Genomic DNA, 16,260 nt, shown 5'->3' with positions numbered 1-16,260 from the left:
ATCATCCGAACACATTTTTTGGTTCTTTGTAAATCCTATATTTACATCCATCAGAACTCAATTGTGTTTACTCATAAATTCTAGATTTAAAGTGTAAATTCAGGATTTATAAAAAAAACAAATTATATTATTATACTTGTAAATTATTGATTTAAAATGTGTGTGGCCTATCTCACCGTTAGTTCTTTAAATATTGACCGATAAGTAAAGCTAAATGACGAGGGAAAAAAGAAAGAATATATGCATTTGTTTTTGAAGAAAGAAGAAGGAAAAGATAAGAAAGAGGAAAAAGAAAAAGGAGGTGAGAAAGTAAAGAGAGAGTGTGATGAATAGAATAATATGGATACGACAGAGAAATTATGTAAGATGTTATGAAACCACTATTAGATTCCCCAGCTGCACTAGATTTCTGGATGTGATGAGAGAGAGATGAATAGAGTGAGGAGAGAGAAAGCTTGAGCCAGAGTTGAGAGGAGAAAGCAAAATAAGGGGAGAGAGTGCATTCGTATTTTTTTTTATAAAAAATTCTCATCAATAAATTCCCTTAAAAATTTAAATTTAAAATCAAAATCACTAATTTAAACACGTAAACTAAATAACTGATTAGCTATTCTAGTTTCTAAAACTCGTTCCACCGAAAACTTTACAGCCAGCAGTTTGCAAAGCGAGCATGGATCGTAAAGCCCAGTGATCACATGTATTATTCATTGGAAAATAGTTGAAAATAGGCCAATATGAAAAGCTTAAGAAAGTATATAGGCCAATTTTTAGTTATAAAAATTAATATGTCATAACTTGTCAAGTTATGGTTCATAACGAGATAAATTATGGACAAACTTATCAAGTTATGGTTCATAGCCAGACAAGTTATGGATAAAAACCGTGAATTATAGACAATAACTTGTCAAGTTATGGTTCATAACCATACAAGTTATGGACAAAAACAATAATTTAACCTATTTATTAACTTATGTAAACTATTAGCCTATTAATTTTAATTAATTTCAAGTCTTGACCTATTTTCCTCTTTCTTCCTTATTCATTTTTACAAATATAATTTATAAACTATACACGTGACCAAAAGGTCAAGCAACTGAGTAAAGCTTTTAAAAAAGTTAGCGCCTGCAAACGAATATTATTGCTTCAATTATTAGTTACTGTGGGTAATGGCTAATTGAAGTGACATTTCTGAATTTAAAATTATAATTTATGATTTTAATTTTTAAAATTTAAATTTTTTTATAAAAAAACATTAATAAATTATGAATTATAATTTTAAATTAAATTAAAACTCTTAAAATAAATAGAATATAAATACGTAATATATAATTACTCTTAAATATTTAAAGATCAAAATTTTTACCATTTATTTTTAATTTAAATTCTTTTTAATTAAATAATTATATTAATAAAAAATATTTATTAAAAATAAAATATAAAAATCTAACTCCTGTATTTTTAACGATAAATTCTAAAATTTTCTCGAGAAAAAAGTATACATGAGTTCTATTGGTCGACTTTGATGATACGTACATAGATGAGCCCACATTGTGTTCCTTTCAGAAAAAGCTAATCTTTCAATTGTCCTCCTGTCTTCTTACGTAGCATGTGGCTACATTAATGAAACGTCACAGTAGCACATGTCTCAAAATTAAAACTTTTCGTGGTTAGAAAAAAAACCAAAAAAAAAAAAAAAAAACTTTTCTAGAATTTGTTTGGTATTAATTATTGAGGAGATTTTCTGATACTCACGACGTATCGGTACGTCAGATTTTTTAACCGTTTAATTTGTATATTTTTTTATTTTTATGTAATTTTATATAGATCTGAAGAATGAAAAATTTAATCTATCGGTATGTTGACGTATCAAAAAAGATTCCTAATTATAGCAGTACGTTTGTTTCTTGTATTCGTCTCTGATTCTGAATTATGATTCATGATTCTCTACAGTGTTTTTCTCTCACAAAAAATACACGTAAAATGAAAATAGTTCTAAATCATGATTCTGCATTTGTAATACTCACCTACATCTATTTTTTACATCTAGTAGGACGTTTGTACAAAATCTGGAAACCCAAATCGACATTCGAAACCACCAACACCAAATCGACATTCAAAACCCAAATTTCATCAAGCCGTACCAAATCGACATTAAAAAAAAGGTTCAATCGAGCACTTACAAATGCAGAGATTGCGAGCTCCAACCAGATCCGCCGGTCTCAGCCAGCGATGAACTGAGATTTTGGGGACTCCGCCGCCGACAATCGCAGGAGATAAACGGAGAGAGGGAGTCCGGGAGAGAGAAGAAAAATAAACGGAGGGAGAGAGCTTTGGCTGAGAGAGCCTCGGGTTGAGGCTGAGGGAGGGTGAGGCGAGAGAGCACGAGAGGAGGCTGAGAGGCTGAGGCGAGAGAGCACGAGCGGAGGTTGAGAGGCGGAGAGTTTCAGAGAGGGGCTGAGGAGATGTGTGCACGAGGACGACGAAGAGGATGGGTTATTTTGGGAATAACCAAAATTTCATTAATGTCTTCCTTCAGATTCCCGCACAATCTGAAATTAGAAGCAGCAAGTGAGCTGCTTCTGATTTCAAATGAAAAATAGCTTCTGACTTCTTTAAGAATCTAGTTTTATGTGTTTACCAAACACATTTTTGAGCTTTAGCTAAAAAAAAAAAAGGTGCTTTTGGCTTCCCAAAAGCATTACCAAACGGAGCCAATACCTCACTTTGTTGTTGGAGATTAATCATGATCCTGATCAAGCCATGATACCAACAAAATAATTATATTTTATAAATTAATGGCATGTTCAGTTCGCTAATTCGAGTTGAGATGTGATGTTGTGTGAGAACTTTTTACTGTAGCAAAAAGTTAAATGTGACTGATTCTGAGAGCTTTTTACTGTAGCAAAACTCGAATGAGTGAAATAAACGAGGCATAAAACTTTATGTGCGTTTTATTTTTTCGTATCCCTTATTGCTTATTTAACATTAATTTTAGGCCCCCTTTGTCTCAACGCCTGAGATTGGCCCACTCATTACTTCACAAGACAACCAATCCGAAAGTTCACAAGTAGGATCAGGTGGAAAACGTAATTCAATGTGTGTTTAGTAACGGGGTCTAGGTTGGTCGCATGTTCTATTTTGTTTGTTGAATTGTTTTAATCCCTCTCTCTCTTATTTTTGTTGAGTAATTGCTTATTTTAATGTTGAAGTATGTCCATTGGCTCTGGCATTCTCATATAGAAATTAGAATGGTGGAACTTACCAACATAAGACGATTGATTTTTGATAAATATATATATATATATAGCGAGGAAATTTCGTTCCATATGCAGAGAGAATGTCCACATTATAAGTGATACGTTTCTTGACTGCCAACAACCCGAAAGACACTTTACCCACTAAATTTTGTAGATACTCACCTACATCTAATATAAACGCATAGATTCACCTACATCTAATAAAGAGAAAAGATAAGACTAAAAGAAAAAGTGGCAATATACTGCATCTATGAACTAGTAAAAAATAGGGAACTATAGACTGACTTCATATAAACGCAAAATAAGTTACCTAAATTATCAAATCTTTAAATTTCCTAATGTGAAGATAAATAATAATAAACTTAATACGTGTGTGTGTGTGTGTGTGTGTGTGTATATATATATATATGAACTTTCGGTAATAAATAAATCTCACAATGTAGGACTCACTCCTTATTTGCTGAGTGGTGGGCCAAGCAATATGCATTTTCCCCATAACACGATATCACAATTTTGTCATGTTATGTTAAAAAATATTTGTATTATGTTAAATATCTATAATATTACGTTATAAGGAAGGTCTCTCTGAAAGAATGGTGTGTCTAGATATATACACACATATATTACACACATTTTAAAATTATAAAAAACCAATTTCATATTTCTTAAAACACAAAAGTTGATTTCTACATGAATTAAAACCGACAGATAGGTAGTATCTGGTTTCGTCTCAAAACCGTCCAAATGGACTCGGCTGTTGGCTTTTGTCCACTTGAAGCTAAACCATCCAAGACCCTTATAAAGAGCGTTTCAAGCTGATGAAAAGACGAGAGCTAAAAAGCAGGCAATCAGGATAAGGATATGGCAATCAGGATAAGGATACGGCATGTATCCGCAGGCTGTTTATATGATCATCCTCACCACCGTCATCTTCTGCGCCGCCCACTTCAAGCCACCGGAAAAACACGTGGCGCTCTTCGTGTTTGTTGACTCATTATATGATCCGGGAAACAACAACTACATTAACACCATCACCGAGTACCAAGCAAATTTCTGGCTTTACGGGGTATTGTGCAAGACGTTAAATTAAACAGATTCAAAATAAAATATGAATAATAGAAAAATTTAAGAGACACAAATATTTAACATAGTTCGGCTTTTGGCCTACATCTACGAATAGAATTCACGAATATAAACGGTAAAGAAATTCTTTTATAACTAAAAGAGATTACAAAAGTCTATCAAAAATCTCTCACTACCCAAATCTTAAAAACACTTAAAATCTTTCAACCCAAAGTAAGAATTCTAACTGTCCAAGAATAATTCTATGGCCAAATATTCTTTGAAGAGAGGCTACATGTCGTTTGCACTAGGAGAAAAAAACACACAATATTTATGGAAATCAGAAAAACCAAAGCACGAAATAAATAGACAAATTCTAAAATATTGATCGAAGCTTCATATACGCATTAGCTCGTTGATTACTTGTAGTCTTTTTAATGCCAAAATCTACACGACTTTTCTCAAGTTCAAATAACGCTTTGAGATTAAAAGGCTCTGTGTGTCCGATATCAGACTCACCACTCCAGATGAGTTCTGCAACTTGTTTGTAGGCTTTCTCGGTCGGATGAAGAGAGTCAAAAAATAAGAAATCACTCGCATTATTACACAATTCAAACTCTTTCACTTCTCTATTCCCTCCGCAGCTAAAAACTCCTCTGGAAGGACCGGTCCCACAACATGCCACGTTCACTTCCTTAAAACCTTCACAAAACCACCAACAACATAAATTGTTTTTACTCACAAGAAGATAAATTATTAGTACTACAATATAAGAAATATGCTCGGGGACACCACCAGTACTAAATACCGCCACTAATAAGAGGTGAGCCCTATATGTGGACCTCACGCTGCAGATCCACATTCTATTAGTAAGTGGTCGAGTGCCCAATATCATTGCTCACAATATAATTGTAACATAGCCCAATCTTACCATATTTTAATGGGTTCTCCAATATTTCACCAAAAGAAGTATAAAAATCGTGCTCTGAATAGATGAAACCTTTGAGCTGCCTCTGAATCAGTTGGAGGACTTTAGGAAGTTCTCTGTTGTGCAGTTTCGCCAGTGAATTAAGTTCTTCAACGCAAGAACCAGTATTTCCCGGTTGAACAATTTTAACCGCCGGAAGACAACCCAAAGGTGTCATATTTAAGAACCCAAATTTCCTTCCTCCTATTTTGTATATTCCCTGACCACCCATCAAACTTGCACATATAAGAAAAATCACAAATTAAATGGACCAAAAAAAGAATTGAAATACATATAGCATGCAATCTATCATGTATTACTTCAATAACTTGGGTCAAATTGCCAAGCACTATGCCAACGTATTCCTTCTTAGAATACTTGTCAAAGAAACTAGAGTCAGACGTGAAAGGGGAAAGATAATCATTGCCTCCCACACTAAAGAAGTAAACAGCCGAAGATATCAATTCTTTAGCTTCTTGGTCACCGAGTTTGCTCCTTAACTGCTTCACCACATTCTTGAAATAACTCAGCTGAGTTTGAAGGTCAACCACCTAAAACCCAAAAATGACAAGAAGTTTCTTGAGTTAAAACACTTGATACGCAGGGTATCATTTTACTAATAGAATACATTGGAGTTAATTATGACAAAGATCACTTACAAAACCTTGATGAGTTTCAATAAGAGCACCAGCCCCACCAGAAGCAAAGTTCACCCCATATTCATAGTTGTGAACCCCAGGCTTTAAGTACGGTGGAATCAATGGTAATTTTGCATACTCACCTACAATTAGAATGCATTTATAAAGGTGTCAATAATCTAAACAACCCAGTTGTTAAGTAAACATGACTTACATATATCTTGAATTATAATAGGATTTATGTCTCACATATAAAATCAGGAATTAGGCGGCCATCGGAGAATCTTCCAGTGGGAAAACCGAAAAATGTTTCCCCATAAGGCCAGAAATTTGCTTGGTACTCGGTGGCGGTGTTGATGTAGTTGTTGTTTCCCGGATCAAAACGTGAGTCGCCGAACACGAAGAGCGCCACATGTTTTTCTGGTGACCTGAACTCATGAGCGCCGCCGATGCCGATGATTACCGTGTTTATCAGCATGATATACAAGCCGGGAAACCTCACAGTAATAGCCATGTCCTCAGTCTGATTTAGTACTTTTCTGCTCATCTTGCTTCTGATGGTTTTAAGACGCCAGCAGATACTTCCTAGCTAACTACCTCTCATTTATGAATATGAGACAAGAAAGAAATAATAGAGGTAAGATTATAGTATCATCAACCATAATTCTGAATCAATTAACTAAATATCGTCTAAATTTTGTGTTTTTAAATATGAGATTAGTGCTTTATATTTCTATATTGTGTCCAGATAATTTGAGGCATGATTCTTATATTTTTTTTGGAATAAGAAATACACGTAGTTACCCTTTTAGTTAATTAACTCTGACATAATAATTATAAGGGTTATTAGCATCATTAATCCCTTAATTATGAGTTTTATGTCAGTTTGGTCCTCGATCAACTTCTTTTTCTTGATAAATCACTCATTGAAATTTGGTTTTTTTTAACAGTTTTATAATCTATGATATTTAAATTTAACAAACATAATCACCTCTGTATCTCATAGTAATAACTGAAATTTGTTAACTTAGAGAATGCTTATAGTTCATGCACTAATAGAGCTAATACCCCTAATTTTGTTAATAAACAAAAATTAAAATTCTAAGAGGGAGAGACTCTAAAATAATCCTCCAATTCCAAAAGGTTCTCATTACCAGTCCAAAACCATCGTCCTCTGCACCCCAAAAACTCTAGTAGGACGTTTGGTCTATAGATTCAGAATCATGATTTAGAATTATTTTCATTTTACGTGTATTTTTTGTGAGAGAAAAACACTGTAGAGAATCATGAATCATGATTCAGAATCAGAGACGAATACAAAAAACAAACGTACTACTATAATTAGGAATCTTTTTTGATACGTCAACATACCGATAGATTAAATTTTTCATTCTTCAGATCTATATAAAATTACATAAAAATATACAAATATACAAATTAAACGGTTAAAAAATCTGACACACCGATACGTCGTGAGTATCAGAAAATCTCCTCTATAATTAATACCAAACAAATTCTAGAAAAGTTTTTTTTTTTTTTTTTTGGTTTTTTTTCTAACCACGAAAAGTTTTAATTTTGAGACATGTGCTACTGTGACGTTTCATTAATGTAGCCACATGCTACGTAAGAAGACAGGAGGACAATTGAAAGATTAGCTTTTTCTGAAAGGAACACAATGTGGGCTCATCTATGTACGTATCATCAAAGTCGACCAATAGAACTCATGTATACTTTTTTCTCGAGAAAATTTTAGAATTTATCGTTAAAAATACAGGAGTTAGATTTTTATATTTTATTTTTAATAAATATTTTTTATTAATATAATTATTTAATTAAAAAGAATTTAAATTAAAAATAAATGGTAAAAATTTTGATCTTTAAATATTTAAGAGTAATTATATATTACGTATTTATATTCTATTTATTTTAAGAGTTTTAATTTAATTTAAAATTATAATTCATAATTTATTAATGTTTTTTTATAAAAAAATTTAAATTTTAAAAATTAAAATCATAAATTATAATTTTAAATTCAGAAACGTCACTTTAATTAGCCATTACCCACAGTAACTAATAATTGAAGCAATAATATTCGTTTGCAGGCGCTAACTTTTTTAAAAGCTTTACTCAGTTGCTTGACCTTTTGGTCACGTGTATAGTTTATAAATTATATTTGTAAAAATGAATAAGGAAGAAAGAGGAAAATAGGTCAAGACTTAAAATTAATTAAAATTAATAGGTTAATAGTTTACATAAGTTAATAAATAGGTTAAATTATTGTTTTTGTCCATAACTTGTATGGTTATGAACCATAACTTGACAAGTTATTGTCTATAATTCACGGTTTTTATTCATAACTTGTCTGGCTATGAATCATAACTTGATAAGTTTGTCCATAATTTATCTCGTTATGAACCATAACTTGACAAGTTATGACCTATTAATTTTTATAACTAAAAATTGGCCTATATACTTTCTTAAGTTTTTCATATTGGCCTATTTTCAACTATTTTTCAATGAATAATACATGTGATCACTGGGCTTTACGATCCATGCTCGCTTTGCAAACTGATGGCTGTAAAGTTTTCGGTGGAACGAGTTTTAGAAACTAGAATAGCTAATCAGTTATTTAGTTTACATGTTTAAATTAGTGATTTTGATTTTAAATTTAAATTTTTAAGGGAATTTATTGATGAGAATTTTTTATAAAAAAAAATACGAATGCACTCTCTCCCCTTATTTTGCTTTCTCCTCTCAACTCTGGCTTAAGCTTTCTCTCTCCTCACTCTATTCATCTCTCTCTCATCACATCCAGAAATCTAGTGCAGCTGGGGAATCTAATAGTGGTTTCATAACATCTTACATAATTTCTCTGTCGTATCCATATTATTCTATTCATCACACTCTCTCTTTACTTTCTCACCTCCTTTTTCTTTTTCCTCTTTCTTATCTTTTCCTTCTTCTTTCTTCAAAAACAAATGCATATATTCTTTCTTTTTTCCCTCGTCATTTAGCTTTACTTATCGGTCAATATTTAAAGAACTAACGGTGAGATAGGCCACACACATTTTAAATCAATAATTTACAAGTATAATAATATAATATATTTTTTTTATAAATCCTGAATTTACACTTTAAATCCAGAATTTATGAGTAAACACAATTGAGTTCTGATGGATGTAAATATAGGATTTACAAAGAACCAAAAAATGTGTTCGGATGATAAGCTAAACCAAAACCCGAACCAAGATTTACGAAAAAAAAACACAAGCTGAATTGTGATGGTAAATCATAAATTAACATGATAAATCTAAGATTTACAGACAGAGCTACATGAGTAAACACAATTGAGTTCTGATAGATGCAAATCTAGGATTTACAAAGAACCAAAAAATGTGTTCAGATGATAAGCTGAACCAAAACCAAAACCAAGATTTATAAAAAAAAATAAAAAAAAACATAATTAATAAACGAAAAGCATAATAATTAATAAAATAAACACCATGAAAAGCAATATTTGGTAGGAAGGAAAGAAAATATGATAGAAAGAAAATATAGAAGTGATGAAAAATAGCAATGATGGAAAGGAAATTGATTTTCTTTTATGTTGTTTGGTATAAGAAGATGGAAAGAAAATGAGTTTACATTCACTTGTTTGGTATTGGAAGTTAAATTGGGAGGAAAGAGAAAATCTTACTTGTAAATTACTTTTATACCCTTAAATTTTTTGCTTGGATGTTGATAGAGAAAAGAGTAGTTTAGTAGCTTTGCTCACTTTAATTAGTTGTCCCCTTTTTCATTCTATTTTCTGCCCACTTGTGGAAAGAAGAAAAATAATAGGACCCACATGTATTATTTTCCACTATATTTTCTCTTCCTTTCTCTTTTCTCTCCAACCAAACAACTTACATTTCCATTTTCTCTCCCAAAATCTCTCCACTTTCTTCATTCTTTCTACTTTTCTTTCCTACCAAACATACTGTAAAAGAATGGTGTGTCTACATATATACACACATATGGTGTGTCTACATATATACACACATATATTACACACATTTTAAAATTATAAAAAACCAATTTCATATTTCTTTAAACACAAAAGTTGATTTCTACATGAATTAAAACCGACAGATAGGCAGTATCTGGTTTCGTCTCAAAATCGTCCAAATGGACTCGGCTGTTGGCTTTTCTCCACTTGAAGCTAAACCATCCAAGACCCTTATAAAGAGCGTTTCAAGCTGATGAAAAGACGAGAGCTAAAAAGTAGGCAATCAGGATAAGGATATGGCAATCAGGATAAGGATACGGCATGTATCCGCAGGCTGTTTATATGATCATCCTCACCACCGTCATCTTCTGCGCCGCCCACTTCAAGCCACTGGAAAAACACGTGGCGCTCTTCGTGTTTGTTGACTCATTGTATGATCCGGTAAACAACAACTACATTAACACCATCACCGAGTACCAAGTAAATTTCTGACTTTACGGGGTGTTGTGCAAAACGTTAAACTAAGCAGATTCAAGACAAAATATGAATAATAGAAATGTTAGGTATTTTTATTTGTTGGCACTTTATTGACAATCTTGTAAAAATTCAAAAAATAGGTTCAAGAAGATTTCAGATTGCAGAAGAAGAATTCGAATCAGATTTGAAGTTAAAGTTGCAGATTTTGTTGAGTTGAGATTTAAAGAGATAAGGATAAAGGCTTGGTCAAAAGAAGATAATACATTGGTTGAGATTTGGAGAGATAAAGATAAGGCATTGGTTATTTGAATTTAAATGGGATTCTAGAAAGAGATAATGTGGAGATTAAGTTGCTATTTTAAAGGAGTGATTCGGATTTGAAAAGGAGATGTATTACCCGAGTGCATTGGTTTGGTTCAATTGGGTCACTACGAGATATACTTCAAAGGCAACATCTTTGAATATATATATATATATATATTAGCACTTAGAATTTAGGTGAGGTGATAAATATGGAGCCAATGTGATAACTAAGCCATTGTGAAGATATTGTGCACGTGGAGATAATGAAGCAAATTTGTCTGTGTAGATAAGATAGCATGCATATTACTTGGAGAATATCGTAGAGAAAATTTGAATAAGCTATCTAGTTGGATTAGGAGATTTGTTATGGGGTATGTGATTAACGTGAAAGAAGGGGAGTTTTAGAAGCTATATAATTGAAAAGGCCTCAAGGTTGCTCAGGTGGAACATGAATTTAAGAGAATATCTTCAAAGGAAAAGTCTGTGAATTTGAGAGCTTATTATTGAGAAAATATTCAGAGAGACGTCTGTGAGTTTTTATGAGTTATTGAGATCGTCCTTCGGGAGAGAGATTTGTTGCTTTCGGGAGGAAGCTTTGCTAGTCGAAGAGAGTTCGTTCAGGTGAATAGAAGACGTGTGGTGCACGCTAAACAATTACTGTGGAGATTCATCACGGCGTCATTGTCTAGGAGAGAGTCCTTAAGTAATAAGTCCGTCCGGTGTCTGTAATTTCTAGAACATAGTGAACTGTTTATTATCGGGCGTGGCCCCGCAGAGTAGGTGTGCACACCGAACTGCGATATCATATCGTGTGCATTTTATTTCTGCATTATTGTCTTTCCTTAGTAATTAATCTGAATAATAAGAAAGTCAGTAGTGTTCTAACATCATCTGAAACATCAGACGTAACATCAGATCTAAGAAGAAAAATCTAAGAGACACAAATATTTAACATAGTTCGGCTTTTGGCCTACATCCACGAACAGAAACGGTAAAGAAATTCCTTTATAACTAAAAGAGATTACAAAAGTCTATCAAAAATCTCTCATTACCTAAATCTCAAATACACTTAAAATCTCTCAACCCAAATAAGAATTCTAACTGTCAAAGAATAATTCTATGGCCAAATATTCTTACACTAAAAAAAAAAAGAGAGTTGTGTATCAATGGGGAAAACAAATCACTCTTGCGGCTGTTATGCGGCTCTATACCTTCTCTCACGTCCGTAAGCATATTTATATATTCTTTCAAAACTTAGTCGGCAAGCTAAGTTAATGAGAGAGGCTTCACAAAACAAAGCAACGACACCTAATGCCAATGGGAGAGACAAGGGACTTGGGCCCAAACCAAAAACAAAGCTTCATGGGCTTAATTAAAGCCACATACCCAACACGGGGAAACATTTTTCGGTTTTTCCACCGGAAGATTCTCCGATGGCCCCCTAATTCCTGATTTTATAAGTAAGATAAATGGATATTATAACTTTCTTTTAACAACTGCGTTGTTTAGATTATTGACATCTTTATAAGCGTTTTTTTTTTTTTTTTTTTTTTTAACTATAGGTGAGTATGTTTGATTCCACCGTATTTAAAGCCCGGAGTTCACAACAATGAATGTGGGGTGAACTTTGCTTCTGCCGGTGCTCTTGTTCAAAGTCATCAAGGTTTTGTAAGTGATCTCTTTCATTTTGTTAGCAAAAAATGTTACTCTGCAAATTGAGTTACGTTTTAACTCTAGAAGCTTGTTGTCGTTTTTGGGTTTTAGGTGGTAGACCTTGACACTCAACTGAGTTATTTCAAGAAAGTGGAAAAGCAGATAAGGAGCAAACTTGGTGTCCGAGAAGCTAAGGAATTGATATCTTCAGCTGTTTACTTATTCAATGTGGGAGGCAATGATTATCTTTCCCCTTTCACGTTTAACTCCAGTTTATATGACAAATGTTCTAAGAAAGAATACGTCGGCATGGTGCTTGGCAAATTGACCCAGTTATCTAAGTAATAATAGATTGTTATATTTCAATTTTTTTCTTCTTTTCTTTTTCTTTTTTGTTCATTTTAAGTTGCGATTTCTCTATGCTAGTTGATGGGTGATCAGGAAATATACAAAATTGGAGGAAGAAAATTTGGGTTTGGGAGTTTGCTACCTTTGGGTTGTCTTCCAGGGACTAAAATTCTTGAACAAGGAAATAAAGGTTCCTGCTTTGAAGAAGTTACTTCGCTGATGAAACTGCACAACAGAGAACTTCCTAAAGCGCTTCAAGCAATACAGAGTCAGCTCAAAGGTTTCATATATTCAAAGCACGATTTGTACGCTTCTTTTAGTAGAAGATCGGAGAACCCCTCAAAATACGGTAAATATTGGAATAAACAATAATTGGCCTATTTGTTTCATCTGTCTGAACTACAATTCAAACCTTTTTACTTCAGGGACTTTTCTCATAAAAATTCTAATTTGATTGGTTTGTGAAGGTTTTAAGGAAGCAGACCTAGGATGTTGTGGGAGCGGTCTTTACAGAGGAGTTTATAGCTGTGGAGGGAAAAGAGGAGTGAAAGAATTTGAGTTGTGTGATGATGTGAATGATTACTTCTTCTTTGACTCTTATCATCCGACCGAGAAAGCCTACAAGCAATTTGCGAAGCTAATGTGGAGTGGTAATTCTGATATCACAGAGCCATTCAATCTCAAAGCATTGTTTGAACTTTAGAAAAGTCACGTAGATTTGATCTTGTCAGCAATAGCCAATATGTATGTTATGAGTGAAAAGACCCATCATGCTGATGCATAAAAAGGAAAAAATAAATAAATAAATCGTAATTACTTGTCTCTGTCTATTCATTTTATGGTCTTTTAACAATTTATTTTTTCCCTTGTCCTCAATAAATATGTTTGCAACTCTTCAAGGACAACAGGTCAACTTGAGCCTCGCTGCCATACAAGTTCATTAAGCTTTTGGTGAATTTAGAGAAAGGATTTAGAAGAGTTTCGCAACACCTTACAATCACAAAGCACTCTTTGCATTTAATTTTTTTTTTCTTTTTTTCTTTTTGGTGCTGAATGGACTGGTTACATACCAATCTACAATAAGCAAGTATATGTGATGGAAAATGAGATCTATCCATCTAGTGGGTCCCCTTTTATGTGAGTAATATGGTTTTATTCTCATAAGGATATATAGGAGTGCTTGTTATATGTTGTACTTTCATCTTGATGGGGACCGCAAATGTTAGACATATAGATGGGCGACAGCTGGATGATAACTTTTATGTGATCTGAACGTCTCATCTCAATTTTAAGCCACTTGAATAAGTAAATTTTTTTTTTCTTGCTAATAAGGATCATAGCAACAAAACCATATATCTTATTGTCAAAAGCTGAGATTCACACGATTTTTTCTTGTAAATTCAGAATTCAAATTTCGGACGTTTTTATATGCCAAGTTGGCATTCCACGTGCATTTTTTTTTACCATGAATGTCCCCATTTGGCTTACGCTTATAGCAACTATACGTGTGTTTTCTGTAGTTTCTCTGGTCGAAGAAATATTAGTGTCATTTCCAGATGAAGTGGTTTGTCATTATGCTCTCGGTTTTCAATTTTGGTGCTGTAAATTTATTTTGATTTTTCACGTTGATTGTTATTCAATTTCTATCGTTTGTCACTTTGTCTCTTAGTTTTAGGCTCCGTTCATTTCGCTGATTCGAGTTTAGAATTCGAGTTTTGCTACAGTAAAAAGCTCTCACAAACAATCGCTTTTAACTTTTTTGCTACAGTAAAAAGCTCTCACATAAAATCACATCTCAATTCGAATTAAAAACTCGAATCAACGAACTAAACACCCCCTTAGAGTCTTCTAATCTGGTTTCGTTTCACTTCGCTGTGGTTTTCCCTTTTCATTTGTTGTCCTTACACTTTTCTGCGTCATCAGTGAGCTTATATTGACTAGTGCTCGCTGTATCGCTTTAGAACATAAAAAGAAAATTATGTTTTTGGTCAAAAGTGAAAAAGTCTTCAAACATTTGTACTTTATTTCAAATAATCAAAAGTAAAAAAAATAGAAACAGTTTACCATTTGCATACGATGTTTAAGCTAATTGGTTACTCGGGACGAATTAACTTTCCTAAATGGCGACTAAGAGAAGATCAAGAAAGGCGTTGAAGTTATTACTTTTCTTTCCCTTGCTTTCTTTTCACTGTACTGAAGAATCAAACACTATATAAATTTATATCCGACATCAAAAGTATCACAATATTGAAAGAGGTCACTCATGGCAAAATGGGGCTTTGTCTTTATATTTTTGTATGCAACTATAATTAGACTTGTTATTCCAACCGAATGTTGCGATCATGATCCCTCAACAAGCCTTTTCATCTTCGGTGATTCATTTTTTGATTCTGGAAACAATAACTATATAAACACTACTTCTAAGGCAAACTATTTTCCATATGGTGAAACCTTCTTTAAGCACCCAACTGGCAGATTTTCCGATGGCCGACTTGTTCCTGATTTTATTGGTAAGTAAGATTAATCTAATTTCTATTTAAGTATCTGAATTATCACAGTATCATTAAGGCCTTAACTAACTGTTAATAAATCGTTATTAATGCAGCCGAATACGCGAAGTTGCCGTACATTCCACCATATTTACAGCCGGGAAATCATGAATATACTTATGGGGTGAACTTTGCTTCTGCTGGGGCTGGTGCTCTGCTCGAAACTCGCCAAGGATTAGTATGTGACAATTAGGGCCTATTTAGTTCGCTGATTCGAGTTTTTAATTTGAGTTGAGATGTGACTTTATGTGAGAGCTTTTTATTGTAGCAAAAATGTTAGATCTGACTGTTTCTGAGAGCTTTTTACTGTAACAAAACTCGAATTCTAAACTCGAATCGGTGAAATGAACGAGCCCTAGAGATTGTGTAAAAATAATTTCTTTTAACTTGTGTCGCTGCTTATATGCACAAAATATTATAATTATGACTTCATGAATAACTAATAAAGAGATCAAATTTAACACACTTTTTTTGTGACATTTATTTTAGGTGATAGACCTTAAAACTCAGCTTGGTTATTTCAAGAATGTTAGCCGGTTGCTGAGTCAGAAACTTGGGGACAAGAAGGCCAAAGTTCTGCTCTCAAGAGCTGTTTACTCGTTTAGTGTTGGAAACAATGATTACTCATTTCTCTTTGAGAAAAACTCTACTGTCCTTCCCTCTTACTCTGCTCAACAGTTGGTGGGGCTGGTAATTGGCAACATAACTAAAGTGATTCAGGTACAATATTTTTATTTATTGTAAGCATCCAATGCCATTTATGGTACAATTTTATTTCTATATTTTCTTCCATTTTGTTGGTTATCATAAGTGGTTATATTGTTATACAGAAATGATGGGGTAGGGTGTGACAAAAATACCCTACCAGTACTAAATAGTTCTAAATTATACGATTTTTTGACATCGACTTTTGTTATATTAATAATGTATATTTTATAATTCCAATTAAAGTTAAATATCATATGGTGTTAGGTATTCACTACACATGTAAATCCAAATTTATATTTACTATGTTGTC

The 16,260-nt window shown here is 33.1% G+C and overlaps 3 protein-coding genes across 3 annotated transcripts in view; 2 read left to right on the top strand and 1 right to left on the bottom strand.

Annotated features, from left to right (window-relative positions):
- Positions 1-4,445: 4,445 nt before the first annotated feature.
- On the bottom strand, positions 4,446-6,505 carry LOC21388531 (GDSL esterase/lipase 1). Its single transcript, XM_010106314.2, has 5 exons — positions 6,174-6,505; positions 5,946-6,067; positions 5,607-5,837; positions 5,251-5,506; positions 4,446-5,021 (listed from the first exon to the last, which is right to left on the bottom strand). The coding sequence occupies exons 1-5, from the start codon at positions 6,469-6,471 to the stop codon at positions 4,696-4,698; spliced, it is 1,233 nt and encodes a 410-aa protein (XP_010104616.2). The 5' UTR covers positions 6,472-6,505; the 3' UTR covers positions 4,446-4,695.
- A 3,728-nt stretch (positions 6,506-10,233) lies between these two features.
- On the top strand, positions 10,234-13,493 carry LOC21388530 (GDSL esterase/lipase 3). Its single transcript, XM_024170929.1, has 6 exons — positions 10,234-10,392; positions 11,212-11,221; positions 12,260-12,360; positions 12,457-12,687; positions 12,772-13,042; positions 13,161-13,493. Exons 1-6 carry the CDS (start codon positions 10,234-10,236, stop codon positions 13,394-13,396), a joined length of 1,008 nt encoding a protein of 335 aa, XP_024026697.1. The 3' UTR covers positions 13,397-13,493.
- A 1,463-nt stretch (positions 13,494-14,956) lies between these two features.
- The window catches only part of LOC112093109 (GDSL esterase/lipase 1-like), a 2,110-nt gene continuing 806 nt past the window's right edge, over positions 14,957-16,260 (top strand). Inside the window, exons 1-3 of the mRNA XM_024170935.1 lie at positions 14,957-15,203; positions 15,299-15,420; positions 15,732-15,962. Of these exons, the coding sequence (XP_024026703.1) occupies positions 14,957-15,203; positions 15,299-15,420; positions 15,732-15,962 (600 nt within the window). The remainder of the gene's footprint in view (positions 15,204-15,298; positions 15,421-15,731; positions 15,963-16,260) is intronic.

Source organism: Morus notabilis, unplaced genomic scaffold, assembly GCF_000414095.1.
Source record: "Morus notabilis unplaced genomic scaffold, ASM41409v2 Scaffold774, whole genome shotgun sequence".
Taxonomy (NCBI): domain Eukaryota; kingdom Viridiplantae; phylum Streptophyta; class Magnoliopsida; order Rosales; family Moraceae; genus Morus; species Morus notabilis.
The sequence above is the reverse complement of the archived record's forward strand: the minus strand, read 5'-3'. Positions and strand labels throughout refer to the sequence as shown.